Source organism: Eptatretus burgeri, chromosome 16, assembly GCF_056783735.1.
Source record: "Eptatretus burgeri isolate ZD-2024b chromosome 16, Ebu_testis_v1, whole genome shotgun sequence".
In the NCBI taxonomy this organism is placed as follows: domain Eukaryota; kingdom Metazoa; phylum Chordata; class Myxini; order Myxiniformes; family Myxinidae; genus Eptatretus; species Eptatretus burgeri.
In genome coordinates, this window is record NC_140976.1 from 52,736,586 (window position 1) to 52,751,393 (window position 14,808).

A 14,808-nucleotide genomic window follows, 5' to 3' on the forward strand; every position below is an offset into this window, starting at 1 on the left:
TCTTCTTTATTATGGAAATAAGAGACGAGAGCTCGGGTTAAAGGATATAGTGTAAATTAACTGCATCATGAAACAGATGTAGCAATAAAAAAATCTCTACTCATGTAAAATATTCTGATATTGGTTTTGACATAAATCTAGGAAGTGTTCAGGGGAAGAAAAAAAAAATCTTATACCACTGAGCAACTTCAATTTTTCATCGAGCATAACGATCGAGAGCACACTTAGCACTAAACTGGCAGAGCCCGAGTCATGCTTTGTAGTTGTCCTGCGGATACTTGCTTCGATGATGTACAGCACGATGTTCTTGTAGAAGCAGTACAGGATGCATTTGGCGACACGCGTGTAGCTCCATGCTCCATGAACCAGAATCAGCTTCTGCAGGTGGCTGAACTGAGACACAGACGAAGAGGTATCTCGGCACTGATTCTATTTAAAAAAAAACGCCCTTCCCATTAGGGTTTGACTTTTCAATTGAGATGTCCGTACAGTTGGACCAAACCGAAAGAAAACTGTTTTGTACAACTGTTGTATGCACTGTCGTGTAGTCTGACATCTTAACTCGGGTTAAGTGTTAAAACAAACACCTGTGCAATGGCGTAGTCAGACGAGTTGACAGCTTGAAGTCCCTCGTTTCCGCTAATACCCACCCCGACATGAGCTGCCTGGATCATACCCACATCATTCGCACCGTCACCAACAGCCAGCGTCACCGAGCGGACCATGCGTTTCACGGCTTCGACGATCTCGGCCTTCTGCAGAGGCGAAACTCTGCCGGGGATGTGAGGGTTCAACACCGGTGAAGGGTTGTGCACAGATTTGTGCCGACTATGACAATTGAAGGCATTAGTATAAAATCTGTACATAATTTAAGATTATCGCACCAATTTTTTTTGTTTTTTCTTCAAAAAGATTTCAATTTTGAGTTTAAATTACCTGGACTATTGGGTCGCCGAAATAGGTGACCCTTATAGTCAGTAATTCTGTCTGTTTGTTTGGATGTTTGTTTGGATGTTTGTTTGTTTGTCATCAGCATAATTGGTAGTAAACGTGGGTGGATTTTGACCAAACTCGGGTGGTAGGTACATCTTATGACCTAGTGCTTTGGAAATTGTGATGGTTGCTAGGGACGCTTTGGTTCCTGAGCAACAACCGAAAAACCTTCAAAATCGGTACCGTTCACGCAAAATCAATTCCGAAAGCCATTATCCCACGTATGGTTATGAAGTTTGGCATGAATGATCTACAGGTGATGCTCTATCAAATATATTCCGGTTTTTGTGATATATGGAATACTTTACCTCCTGCTTGGCGACCCATTGCCGCCTACCGGCTTGTCAACACTTTTACTTTCATATATGTATATATATATATATATATATATATATATATATATATATATATATATATATATATATATATATATATATATTACTTCGGGCATTCAAAACGATCGAAGGAGGATATGCTCTCACTCGTCCAAGTGATGCCAAAAAAGTACGGGGGCTAATATAAATATAAAAATACACATTTTTGTTACAAAATCATACACAGCACTGTATAGTATTAATTTACGAAAACAAAAACGTGCACACACGACTCCTTGCTTGCGTACATGTTACCACCAGATCATGCAAAATGAACAACGGGGCAAAGCAGACCATCAACGATGATGAGAGTGTTTATGCCTGAGGTCTAAAACACTCCTTTAATTCACTCCTTGCACCAACACATGACCAGTAATTGTATGGGAATGAAAGTGGCGACGTACTAGGGCCCGGAGTCTTGGACTGAAGACGTCTGTGAGAAAGCAGACGAAATAGCACCTGAGACCAGGTCTGCTCTCACCTGTTCGATACAAATTTGGCAGAGTATATCTGATTCCAAATATTAGTTGGATGTGCCCTTTTGTGTACGTGTGTGCGGGTCCATGCTGCTACTTTAATGGCCCTAATTATGAGGTCGGCCAGAAAAATTTTTGACCTAAGTCTTTCATCAACCCTGACAGTGAGTCTTGATATTCGACTGAAAATGGCAAGCGTTTGTAATTTGTTCAGCGGGCCAGTGAAGACTCTTCTACTCTTCAAAAAAAGACACCATGGGATCTTTAACATCCCCAAGTAATGCTAGCAGACAGGGTACCCCAGATGAATGTCTATCCAAGGGACAGCACACTTTATGATGCAACATCCTGTTTGAGAAGCACCAATCTGACAGCTTGCAATTGCACTGAGAATCTACTCCAGACATAAAGAGAAGCATGCTACCTCTGAACCATCCTGGTGTGTGTGTGTGTGTGTGTGTGTGTGTGTGTGTGTGTGTGTGTGTATGTGTATGTGTGTGTGTGTGTGTGTGTGTGTGTGTGTGTGTGTGTGTGTGTGTGTGTGTGTGTGTATGTGTGTGTGTGTGTGTCTCTACATGAAGAAGCCCACATGGAATAGCTCGTACACATATAGTAAGCAGCAGTTGATTCCACAAATTTACCTGCAACAGATGACTGCACGGCATGCAATGGCGATATGTAGGAAGCTGGACCGCATTCCTTCCTCCATTGCAAAAACCAAAGACCTGCCATCAATGATGAGAGCACGTCCTTGGTTTTTCCATCCTCCTTCATCAGCTTCTATTCCGTTGCTCTCTTCCTTTTTTTCCAAAGTTGCCATTTGCTCTTTCAATAGCAGCTTGATGTCCTGATGATTGAGAGAGAAAGAGAAAGAGAAAGAGAAAGAGAAAGAGAAAGAGAAAGAGAAAGAGAGAACGAGAACGATAAGGTAGAACCTTTTGGCTTGGCTTTGAATTCAGATTTCTTTTAAAACTTGTTGACCAAAATTAATATTGTGCTCTGTTGGACAGGTATTCACAGCAGCAAGCCAACACGATTTAAATATGCTGTCATATAAACATGAATTTGTTTGGAGGTTGTGAAAACAGGAAAAGTATGATGCAGCACATGATATCCAGGTGTTTTATTTGTGGTGTGTCGGTGCGTTGCCTACCTCGCGGTTCCCAGTGTTCACAGAAATCAGAATCATGTCTTGGCTGAGGAGATGCGTAGAGTAGCCTAAGGATCAGAACGTTTACATCTCGCTGTAAATCTCTGTTTTATTTCTAATAAACAGTTATTAAACTTTATCCACCATAAATCTGATGTTTTTCCACCTAACAGTACCATGGGTGAGCCAATGTTTTCTGTCTGTAATGCACAGCCAACAGGTAATCCGTGCAACTCCGGGATCAAATCCCATGTAATACTGGAATTCATTCATTGTGCTCTTATCCTTCCCACAACGAGGGCATAACGAAGGTAACTGTGGATATTGAGGACAAAATATAAAGTTTATAGTGGAAGCAAAGAAGAACTAGAACGACACTCGGTGGAGTGCTCACCTGTCAGGCTGAACAGTTTATGTTTTGTTTCCCACCGAGAGGCCGGATATGCATCTGGAACTGAACCAAAATCGAATCGGCTTGTTCTCATCACCTACCCAACTCGGTCACCAAGTTTCGTCCAAATCCGTCCGTAACTTTTTGAGATATTGTGCTCCATATCATTTTTGGCACGATCTCTAAATGGTGAAGAATCACTTTGGAAATTTTTTTTAAAAATACTCGGATCCGGATCCGGAGCATCACCAAAATTGAAACAATCCTTCCTTGTCACACACCCAACCTATCTGTCAAGTTTTGTCCGAATCCGTCCATAACCTTTTGAGATACACTGCTCACAGACAGACAGACAGACAGAGGTGAAAACATCACCTCCATCCACCTTTTGATAATTTAATGATCATTTTGAAATTGGAAATCAAATCTAAAGTTTTTCTTCATTTGACTTCATATAAAACCTTTTTTAAAGGGAAGAATGAACTAGTGGGGAGGGAGAGAGGGGGTGGGAGAGAGGGAGAGGAGGTGGTGGTGGTGGGGGGTGGGAGAGGGGTGGGAGAGGGGGTGGGAGAGAGGGGGTGGGAGAGAGGGGAGGAGGTGGTGGTGGTGGGGGGTGGGAGAGGGGTGGGAGAGAGGGGGTGGGAGAGAGGAGGTGGGGGAGAGGAGGTGGTGGGAGGTAGGGAGGACAGAGAAGGTGGGGGGAGAGGCGGTGGGAGGTAGGGGGAGAGAGGGGGTGGGAGAGAGGGAGAGGAGGTGGTGGTGGTGGGGGGTGGGAGAGGGGTGGGAGAGAGGGGTGGGAGAGAGGGGGTGGGGGTGGGGGAGAGGAGGTGGTGGGAGGTAGGGAGGACAGAGAAGGTGGGGGGGAGAGGCGGTGGGAGGTAGGGGGAGAGAGGGGGTGTGAAGTGGGGTGGAGAAAGGTGGTTGGTGGGGGGACAGAGGAGGGGGAAAGGGGTGGGGGGATAGGAGGTGGGGGGAAAGGGGTGGGGGATAGGAGGTGGGGGAAGAGAGGGGTGGGGGAGAGGAGGTGGGGGAGAGAGGGGGTGGGGGAGAGGAGGTGGGGGGGAGAGAGGGGAGAGAGGGGGTGGGGGAGAGGAGGTGGGGGGAGAGAGGGGTGGGGGAGAGGGGGTTGGGAAGAGGGGGTGGGAGGTGGGGTAGAGGAGGTAGGGGGTGAGAGATGAGGTGGGGGAGAGGTGGGGGAGGGAGAGAGGGGAAGGGAAGGGGAGCAACTATTAAAGTTGAGCTTAAAATTGAACTTGGTTTCGCTTGCAAAGGTTTAGCACACCTGGTGATGTCTGAAAATAGTTAAACTCTCAATATTCTTTGCTCTTTCTTTAAAAAAAATAATAATAAAAATCCCTTTTCTATTTCCTCATAAACTCATTTGCTCAGTCTCCAGTAATCACTTGAGAATATACAGCATGATTTCTCTATTTATACCTTGTATTTTCTTATTTTCTTATTTTATTATAACGAAAGAAGTGAGCTTCATACTTAACGCGTGCACATGAGAGAATAGGAAAAACAACAACAGCACAATACCCGAGCAATTTGGAATCCGTGTCGTTGGCTATGACTATTTTGCCCTCCTTTTTTTTTGCTTCTGGTTTTTTTCATGGGGAATGGTGCATGCCGGGAGATAAAGGCATCGTCGGAGACATGAAAGACCCTAATAATATCAGACATGGTGTATATTTCCTCCACTGATTTTAATAAAGATATCTCCCGCATCATCAAAAAATATTTTTTAATCGTGATTTACGTTATTTGATCGCTGATCCCGAATCCAGGCCGAAGTAACCGGAATTGCGTATACAGTTGTGAACAAGTTATAGGTAAAGTCAGAAGCGAATGTAAGAAGAATTCTACGTTCGCTTCTAGTATTAATTTTTTTTAGATGAGATCCTGTTCTAGGTGGTGTAGTTGTCGTTGTGAAGGTAATGTTGAGGTAATATTTATTTTTTTTAGATGAGATCCTGTTCTAGGCGGTGTAGTTGTTGTTGTGGAGGTAATGTTGAGGTAATATTTATTTTTTCAGATGAGATCCTGTTCTCGGCGGTGTTGTTGTTGTTGTGAAGGTAATGCTGAGGTAATATTAATTTTTTAGATGAGATCCTGTTCTAGGCGGTGTCGTTGTCATTGTGAAGATAATGCTGAGGTAAAATTATTTTTTTTAGATGAGATCCTGTTCTCGGCGGTGTAGTTGTTGTTGTGAAGGTAATGTTGAGGTATAATGTTGAGGTAATATAAATTTTTTTAGATGAGATCCTGTTCTCGGCTGTGTAGTTGTTGTGAAGGTTATGTTGGTGGGTGGTGAAGGTAAGAACAGAATTTCGGCTTGCTCCCGTTAGGGGTCGCCACAGCGGATCAACCGTCTCCATTTCGCTCTATCCTCCACATCTTCCATTGACACTCCAACCACCCGCATGTCCGCCCTCACTGTATCCATGAATCTCTTCTTTGGCCTTCCTCTTCTCCTTCTGCCTGGCGGCTCCATCTTCAACATCCTTATGTCCACCTTTCTTCTCTCCATCATATCAGCCAACTCTCGCCATTTGCCAGTCATCGTCCCAACATTCAGAGTTCCAACTCTCACCTCCACACTTCTACCCTTCCCCCTCTCCCACTAGGCAGGCACGCTGGTCGCTCTGGTGGATCGGCGTTGACCTATTGCTGGTGCTGGTGGTGTCACATCGGGCCCCAGTGGGGATGGGGCTCTCGGGGTTTCAGGGGCCGATGGTGGCGTCTGAAGGATCGCGCGCCTCGGTGTTCCTCGTCCTGGTGCTGCTGGCGTGTCTGAAACGGGTGTCGTCTTGCGCCGGGGTGTGCATACTGACGTCAGTGCCGTCGTGGGCCCCGTTGGCGTCGCAGATGTCACGGGTTCGCTGTCGAGGTCAGGCAGTTGCGGTGTTACAACGGGTGCAGGTACAGTGATGCGGGTTGCTAGATCATCATAGATAGACCGGGGTGGCAGCTGGTCATTGCGAACTGGGCTAAACTTGCGCAGGAATTTCCTGTTCCGAAGTGTGACTCTGCCCGAGCCGTCGATCTTGATCACGTATTGGTAGTGTTGGCATACCTCCACGATACTGCCTGCCTTGTCCCATTTTTTTGGGTGGAATCCTGTCTGGTTCTGTACGCAGACTAGGTCCCCTACAGCAAGTGGCGGAAGGCGTTTGGTGTGTTCTGCCCAGGTGTCGGCTGTGCGGATATGACGTTTGCGGAGGGCCTCCTCCCTCGCTTTCAGGGTCTCATGCCAAGTGTCCGTGCGGTCTGTACTTCCCGGGGATAATTGGGATGAAATCGCGTATCGGGCGGCCGAAGACACACATTGCCGGGGAGATCTTCGTGTCAGGGTCAGGCGTGTTACGATATTGTAGTATCGCTCTCTGCACAGCGTCAGTGTCAAGTTCTCCCTGCGGGCTGGTGTTGTCCGTGATAAGTCGTTTCATTGTCTTAACTCCAATCTCCGCGCGACAGTTGCTGTGAGGGAAGGCCACCGATGACAAGCGGTGGTGTACGCCCCATCTGTGCAGGAATGACCTGGTCTCGGTGGAGGTGAACTCCGGTCCCCCATCCGACGCGAGCTCTGCTGGTGTCCCGTACGTCACGAAGACGCGACGTAAGTGGTTTATGAGTCCGGCGGCGCCACCCGTCGACTTTGAGATGATCGGCCAGTTCGAGTATCTGTCCACCGTCACAAGGTAGTGTGCACCCCTGTGTACAAAGAAGTCCGAGCACACTGCCTGAAAGGGGTAAACGACCGGGATAGGTGGAGTTGGTGGCGCTCCAGGCTGTGATGGTGCCATCCGGTGGCAGTGTTCACAGTTTTTCCGAGTGGCGCTGATGTCGGCCGACATGCCTGGCCAGAATACAGAGGATTCTGCGTGGGCGGTCATCATTGATACGCCCTGGTGGGCAGCGTGTAGGGCGCTCGGCACATCGCCGCGGAGTGAGGGTGTTATGACTACTCGGTCCTTGTATAGGATCACTCCATCTGTCGATGTAATGTTCTCGCGGTACTGGTGATAGTCGCGAATTGTCTCTGGCATCTCGATTTTTGAGTCGGGGATGCCGTTCATTGTCATTCCCTCCAATATGTGCATATCGCCATCGCTGCTGGTGGCTTCCCTGACGCGATCCCATGTTACTGATCGCAATAATTCGAGGCCCGCGGCGCACCATGCCAGGTTGTCCTCCTCGACGTCGTCGTCGTCATACTCCGGCTCAGTTTGGCGTAGGAGAGACAGGACGTCGGTGTGCGTGCTTGGTTGGAGGTGGGTCGCTATGGTGGCATTGTCATCTGGAAGGTTCATGAGTGGAGGTCGCGTGGTGCCGACCGGCCTGCGCCACATGGCATCTGCCGCCTTGTTCTTCATGCCCGGGATATGTATGATGCGGAAACGATAACGCAGGGTCTTCTCCTTGAGGTTCCTGAGGCGGGGGTTGGGTATGTCGTCAAGTGCTCTGTCCGACAGGAGTTTCAGCAGTGGTTTGTGGTCTACCGCAACGATCAGGTTCTCGCAGCCCAGTACGAAGTAGCGCGCCTTGTCCAAGGCGTCCGCGACTGCGAGAGCCTCGCCCTCTATGGGCGCGTATCTGGATTCTGCCGCGTGTGTAAATCTGCTGCCGACCAGGGTTATTTTCCATCCATGAGTGCAGCAGAATGGTCTAACTGGCACGCATCGGCAGTGCTTTTGAAGCAACCAGAATCCGATTCCCTCCTTCGACCAGTCCGTGGCGATGCATGTTGGCTTAGTTTTGTCAAATATGCGGACACCGTGTTCGATTTCTTGTACGATCACGTCTTTCGACTCGCGGAATATGTCCTCTAACTCCATGGACCACTGGAAGCGTTCTCCACTTTTCAGGAGCTTCCGGAATGGCTGCATTCGTTCGGCCATACTAAAGGCGTATGCCACCTGGTTGACAAGCCCGAACCACGATCTGACATCGGTGATGTTACGCGGTTGTGGGAAATCGTGGATTGCTTCCAGGTAGCGGCTGCACGGTCGCACGTCGGTCATGGTGATGGTGAAGCCCGCGAAGTCCACCGTGAGTGCGCTGAAGACAAACTTCTCCGGGTTGAGGATGATTCCATTCCGGCCGCATATATCCAGCCATTGGACCGCCTGGAAGTAGCTCCCCTCAATCGTGTCTGACCATAGTAGCGTGTCATCTACGCACTTGGTCTTGTTACCAATGTCCGCGACGATGTCATCGTATCGTCGTGAGTAACCGTCCCCCGATGCCATATACCCTTGTGGGGCAGATAGGTACCGGTAGCGCCCCCATGGAGTGATGAAGGTCGTCTTGTGGCGGTCGTCCTCGTGTAGGCGGACGCTATGGTAACCGCTCCATGCGTCAAATACTGTCTTGCGCTTCCCGTTAGGTACGCGTCTCGCCTGGTGGAACGGGGATTGGGTGTGGTGGGTCTCGCGGAACGCATGCTTGTTCAAGGCCTGAAAGTCGACGGTGCGTCGCGGCTTGCCATTCTTTTTCGCGCAAATTACCATGCGGTGACACCATGTCACCGGCGTGCCGACGGGTACTTCCTCCAACACGCCGAGCCGAACGTCCTAGTCGAGGCCTGCTTTTACCTCATCTTGCCAATGTATGGCCACGGAGATGGGAGTGTGATGGGCAACCGGTGTCGCGTTCTCACTGAGCATAAGACGTAGTGGCAGGCCGGTCATTCTCAGTAGTGGCTGGTGTGGGCACGTGTTGAATGTGCTCTGAGCATACATCCTGAGTAAATGTGACTGTAGTGCCTCTCTGTTGGCCTCGGTCGCTGGCATGGGGAGTGCGGTTGGCTTGGTCGGCGGCTCCGCGCGTCGCGGGCAGTCGCACAATTCCGAGGTCGTCAGATTCACCTCTCTGAGTGTCGGGAATCTGTCCGAGATCATTCCCAGGTCCATGCAGGCCGCGCGGGAGAGGAATATGCGGTCTGAAGAGTCCGTCACGTACGCGATTTGGCGCGTCTCCAATCTCCGAGCGTCGTCACTGTTACCGGCGAATCTGACTACCACGGCTCTGAGGATACAAATTCCTTTGTTGTTTGCGGCCTTCATGGTCATGGATACAGGTATGAGGTCCTCAGTACTCAGGCCCATTTGTTGGACGACTTTAATGCCGATCAGGCAGCTCTGGCACCCCGTGTCTGCCATAGCGGGTAGGGTTACCGCGCGGGTGTGTTTCAGGAGGTTAAAACCCAGCGCTTTGTAATCCTCGCGCTTGTTGGTGAGAGTGAGGTTGACGTATGGCTGCGGGTCGGATATGCGTTTCATCCACTTATCGCACATATCATCGTACAGGTGGTGAGCGAGGGGAAGCGCGCGCATTTCGTCCTCTGTGCTGGCCATGGTGACTGTGCATAGCTCGACGAAGGCTGCCGTCTGCTCGTCGTACATCCCGTCGGTCTCCTTAGATGGGGGTCTTGCCGATCGGCCGCCCAGGCACGCCTTGTCGAGGTGATTCTGGTGGTCACACTTCCGGCACTTTTTACCGTATCCGGGGCACTCGGCGCGTCTGGCGCGCCATTGAGGCGTTTTGCGTGGCCCACCTCGCCGCAGTAGATGCATACTCCTTCGGGCTTGGCCTTCCGTTTTTCCGGCCTGGCTCCTACTCTGGCGCGGACGTCCTGTTGCTTTCCCCGCCGATACGAACTACTGATCGCGTCCGTGCTCTGAGTGTCAAGCAGGCGCGATGCCAAGCGTTTTGCAGACTCTTTGGCCTCGATATACTCTATCATGTCCTTTAATGGCATGTCCTGGTTCTTCTCACCGAGTAGGTCAAGTTGTATTGCTTGGTCCGCGATGCCACGGGCAACCACATTGCGCAATATCTCTTCCGTGAAGTCGTTGACCTGATCGCACCCCGCCTTGGTGCACTTCATTTCATACTTGCACGTGTCCGCCTGCCCCTTGATGCGGGCGTGGAACGACCGGACGGGCTCCTCGTGTCTCTGCCGCATGATAGACAGGGCCACTCGAGCTACCATCGTGTTCTCCGTCCGGACTGCGAGCGCCTTCATGGCGGCGAGGACGTCTTCTTCATCGCTGCCCACGAGGCTCCGACCCGCCGCGAGAGTGAGGTCCTTTCTCAGCTCCTCCTCACAGCACTCCAGTAGCTGCGCGACTATGTCGGGTCCGACAAGCTTCGTACCTGTTTTGTATTCGCCCCAGCGGGTTATGAAGTACGACCAGGCCTCGCCCATTCCGGCCAGTGCTATGGAGGGACGCTTGAGTTTCTCCATCTTGGCATTCGAGCTCGCCGCCCTGAGGGCGGCGACGTGCACAGCGGCATGGATACTCAGCATGGCCGCCACCACTGCCGCCTCTGCGTGTGTAGCCATATAGTCACAACCCTCGATCGGGCACTCTGCTTCCACCGGCACCATAGGAACAGTTATTCTGGAGTAAACGTTCTATTTTCGGTGATGCACACGTGTGCACAGTGTCCTGGGGGCGAAGATTGGGTACAGTACCCGAGAAATCCAAACTCACTGTCGACGTTCTCGTGGTCCGTTTTCACCCAGTCGTGTCCTCCTCAGCACCGACGATCTTTACTCGACTGCATCAAGTTGTTTGATTAAAAATAAGAACAGAGTTCAATTTGTTCGACCACTTTATTAGCGTGGAACGACAATAATCAAACAAGTATTGAACAGGTTGAAACGCCCACAACATCCCTGGCTCCGGCTCAGGCTGCGCATGCGCACTGGCACAGGGGACCGTCGATATGTAGAAGTACCGTAAAGTACAATGTTCTCTAGGTACACCTATTCTAACCAGGGCATACACCGGGCCCAGTACAACTGGTACTCATTTCGCCGACCTCGGAAGGATGGCAGGCTGAGTCAACCCCCTGGTGTTTTCGACTATATATATATATATATATATATATATATATATATATATATATATATATATATATATATATATATATATATATATATATATATATATATATATATATATATATATATATATTCAGTGTCCCAACGGGGCTTGAACTCAGGACCTTTTGGGTCCCAAGCCACTGCCCTCACCACTGCGCCAACACCAGGCTTTAATGTTGAGGTGTAATGTTGAGGTAATATTAATTGTTTTAGATGAGATCCTGTTCTAGGCGGTGTAGTTGTCGTTGTGAAGGTAATGTTGAGGTAATATTAATTTTTTCAGATGAGATCCTGTTCTAGGCGGTGTAGTTGTTGTGAAGGTAACGTATAGGTATAATGTTGAGGTAATATTATTTTTTTAGATGAGATCCTGTTCTAGGCGGTGTAGTTGTCGTTGTGAAGGTAATGTTGAGGTATAATGTTGAGGTAATATTAATTTTTTCAGATGAGATCCTGTTCTAGGTGGTGTAGTTGTTGTTGTGAAGGTAATGTTGAGGTAATATTCTATTTAAGAAGCGAATATAAGAAGAATTCTATGTTCGCTTCTCGGCTTTGCCTATTCCATATTACAGACGTGATGATCAAAGTATTTCCACTTGACGGTTCAAGGTTACCACAAGTAATGCTGGGAGTAGCCAGTTACCAATATTGATGGCGGTCTCCTGCTTGTCCCCAGTGAGCACCCAGATGTTGATTCCAGCCTGACTGAGCAGGTTAATCGTCTCAGGGACGCTCTCCTGCAGACGATCTTCAATGCCAGTTGCTCCCAGGAGTCGCAAGTCCTTATAAGGTAAAGTTGACAGTAAACGTCAAACAAAACACAAACCATGATTTACATTATCTACAAGCTCCGTTGTGTTATATCAGTGTGTCTATAAAATACATGGAAGACCACGTGTCACAAATTCCGCAACTACTGACTTAGGCGGTGTATTGGTTCATGATGTTGTTGATGCTTGCAATTGATAATTATGGAATAATTTGTTATGCATATGACTCTGTGATGGTTGTTGAGGAGAGGTGTTTATTCTAAAAGTTGAATTTAGTGAAAGGTGACAAGTTGGAATCAGGGTACCCTGTGAGTACAGAGTACCCTATTGTTTTTCTTATGTTTATCATTGTTACGCATTATACATTATTATTATTCTTTTTCCGCCGGCATTTTGCAGCCTTTTTCGCTTTAAAAATCATTTACTCTGGAACGCTAAGTCCGATCGACACGAAATTTTCACCATAGTATGTATCCTTTTTGATAGCACACTCAGTTTATAATTATGACGTCATTGGTCACGTGTTGCGGGCGCCATCTTGAAAAAAACGATAAACTTTGGACCTCTGTATCTCTGAAACCGTGCAATGGAAATATTTTTCGCTTCATACATTTTACTAAGCTCCCTATGGGGAACATGTGTGATTTTTTAGTGACGTCATAGGTGAATCGATATACTGGTGAAAATTCGTTTAGTGGAACGCCGCATAGGAAAAATCTGAAATTTTTTGTGCATCATCTACTCCTAAAGTCACCGGCGAAAATGTTTTTCCTGACGTCATCGATGACGTAATTCGGCCGCCATCTTGTTTTTTTATGTTTTTAAAAAAAAAAAAATTCTTCTCCAGAACGGCTGGACAGATTGAGGCAAAACTTTACAGATGTATTCGCCAAGAGGTCCTTTTTCAAGTTTGTTAATTTCTTCTTGATAGGTCATATGGTTTGGTGGCCATCTTGAAAAAAAACCCTAAAACCTCCAAACATCTTCTCCAGAAGCGCTGGTCCGATGAAGGGGAGATTTCACAACTATATTTGGGAAATGTATGCGATGTAAGTTTGTTAATTTCGAATTGATAGGTCACATGCTTTGGCCGCCATGTTGGATTTAAGAAAAATATTAAATAATGTTTTCTCTGGAATTCCTTAACCCATCGAAGCGAAAATTTGCAAGTGCCTTCTCCCCTCAAGTCTGCATACAGGGTAAAAAAATTTTTTTTTACCTCAGAAGTCACATGTGTGCTGTGTCACGTGATTGGGTTTTCGTATATCATGCCTCGCCCGCTAGGGGTGGCAGGACTGTGCTTCTGGTCGCGCAATAAAGCGGAGTAGATGGTGGCCCGCGTGCTTCTTGCGTCCCACCGCACCTAGTACACACTAGTTTACTGACGAAGATGGGATCATATGGACTTATGCCCGTTTTCGACGGGGACGACTTCGAATCGTTTTCAGATAAATTGGATTGCTATTTCCACGCGAACGATGTGGTCGACGAGAGCAAGCAGAAGTCGATCTTGCTCGCTTCGCTTTCGCCGGAGCATTATCGGCTGCTGGGTGATTTAGTGGCACCGAACAGGCCCCGGGATGACGGGCTGGCGTTTCGGGACATTGTGGAGAAAATTAAAGCACACATGGCGGTTGAGCAGACTCGCGGGGATGTTCGAGCCATCACCGGCCACGCGGGGTCGCGAACACCCCGGGACGCGCGCACGACCTTCGATGCGGGTCGGACGTCGCCGCGCGGCCACGCGTGCGGCAGGGTGACCCCGCGGACATGCTTGGGATGTGGAGGTCGACACCTGCGCCGTGCATGCCCGTATAAAGGCAACATGTGTTTGAATTGTCACAAGGTGGGTCATTTGGCGCGTGTGTGCCGTGGGGCGTCGGCCACCGTTAAAGTCGTGGACGGCGATGTGCGACGCGACTCGGGGTGGAACCAGCGGCCGTTGTTGAGCCTGGGTTCAGTTGGCCCGACGACGGCGCGCCCGATGACGGTGGAGGTCGAAGTGAACGAAACGCCGATCACGTTCCAGGTCGATACAGGAGCAGCGGTGTCGCTCATCGGCGAACAGACCGTGCGTAGACTCAACGGCTTGAAGCTTATCAGGTCAAACCTCGCGCTGTTCACGTACACCCGCGAGAAGATAATGCCAGTCGGGATGGCAGACGTGTCTGTGCGGTACCAAGGCCAGGTCGCCACGCTTCGGGTGTACGTCGTACGGGGGAGGGGGCCGTCTCTCCTCGGCCGAGATTGGATGACCCGCATCAGGCTAGACTGGGCCGCAGTTCACCTTGTGCAACCCGTGCCGAGCCAGTGGGAAGATAAGTTGGAGGAGATTCTTCAAAGACATCAAGGGTTGTTTAGAGACGACCTTGGAAAACTCAAGGGCATGGAGGCGAAACTCTTCTTGAAGGAGGGGGTGATTCCTCGGTTTTGTAAACCGCGTCCGGTGCCATATGCCCTGCGGGACAAGGTCAAGGGTGAACTTGATAGGCTGGAGGCCTGTGGAGTGATCGAACGGGTGTCGTGCTCGGATTGGGCCACCCCGGTGGTCACGGTGCTGAAACGGAATGGAGACGTCCGATTGTGCGGGGACTTCAAATCCACAGTTAACCCGGGGCTCAGCGTGGAGCAATATCCATTGCCGTCAATCGATGAAATATATGCGCGATTGGCGGGGAGTCGATACTTCACGAAGCTAGACCTGCGTGATGCATATTTTCACCTGCCGATGGATCCTGGGAGTAGCGAGCTTTTAAC

At 49.2% G+C, this 14,808-nt stretch overlaps 1 protein-coding gene across 5 annotated transcripts in view; it reads right to left on the minus strand.

Annotated features, from left to right (window-relative positions):
- Positions 1-14,808, minus strand: part of LOC147011072 (phospholipid-transporting ATPase IB-like) — a 169,486-nt gene that overhangs the window by 27,216 nt on the left and 127,462 nt on the right. For 4 of the 5 annotated variants that reach the window (XM_085859049.1, XM_085859051.1, XM_085859047.1 and 1 more), the window contains 5 exons: positions 11,925-12,063; positions 2,997-3,061; positions 2,485-2,690; positions 588-771; positions 283-429 (listed from right to left, as the gene is read on the minus strand). In XM_085859049.1, the coding sequence (XP_085715175.1) occupies positions 283-429; positions 588-771; positions 2,485-2,690; positions 2,997-3,061; positions 11,925-12,063 (741 nt within the window). The remainder of the gene's footprint in view (positions 1-282; positions 430-587; positions 772-2,484; positions 2,691-2,996; positions 3,062-11,924; positions 12,064-14,808) is intronic. The other variant, XM_085859050.1, reaches the window with a different exon arrangement.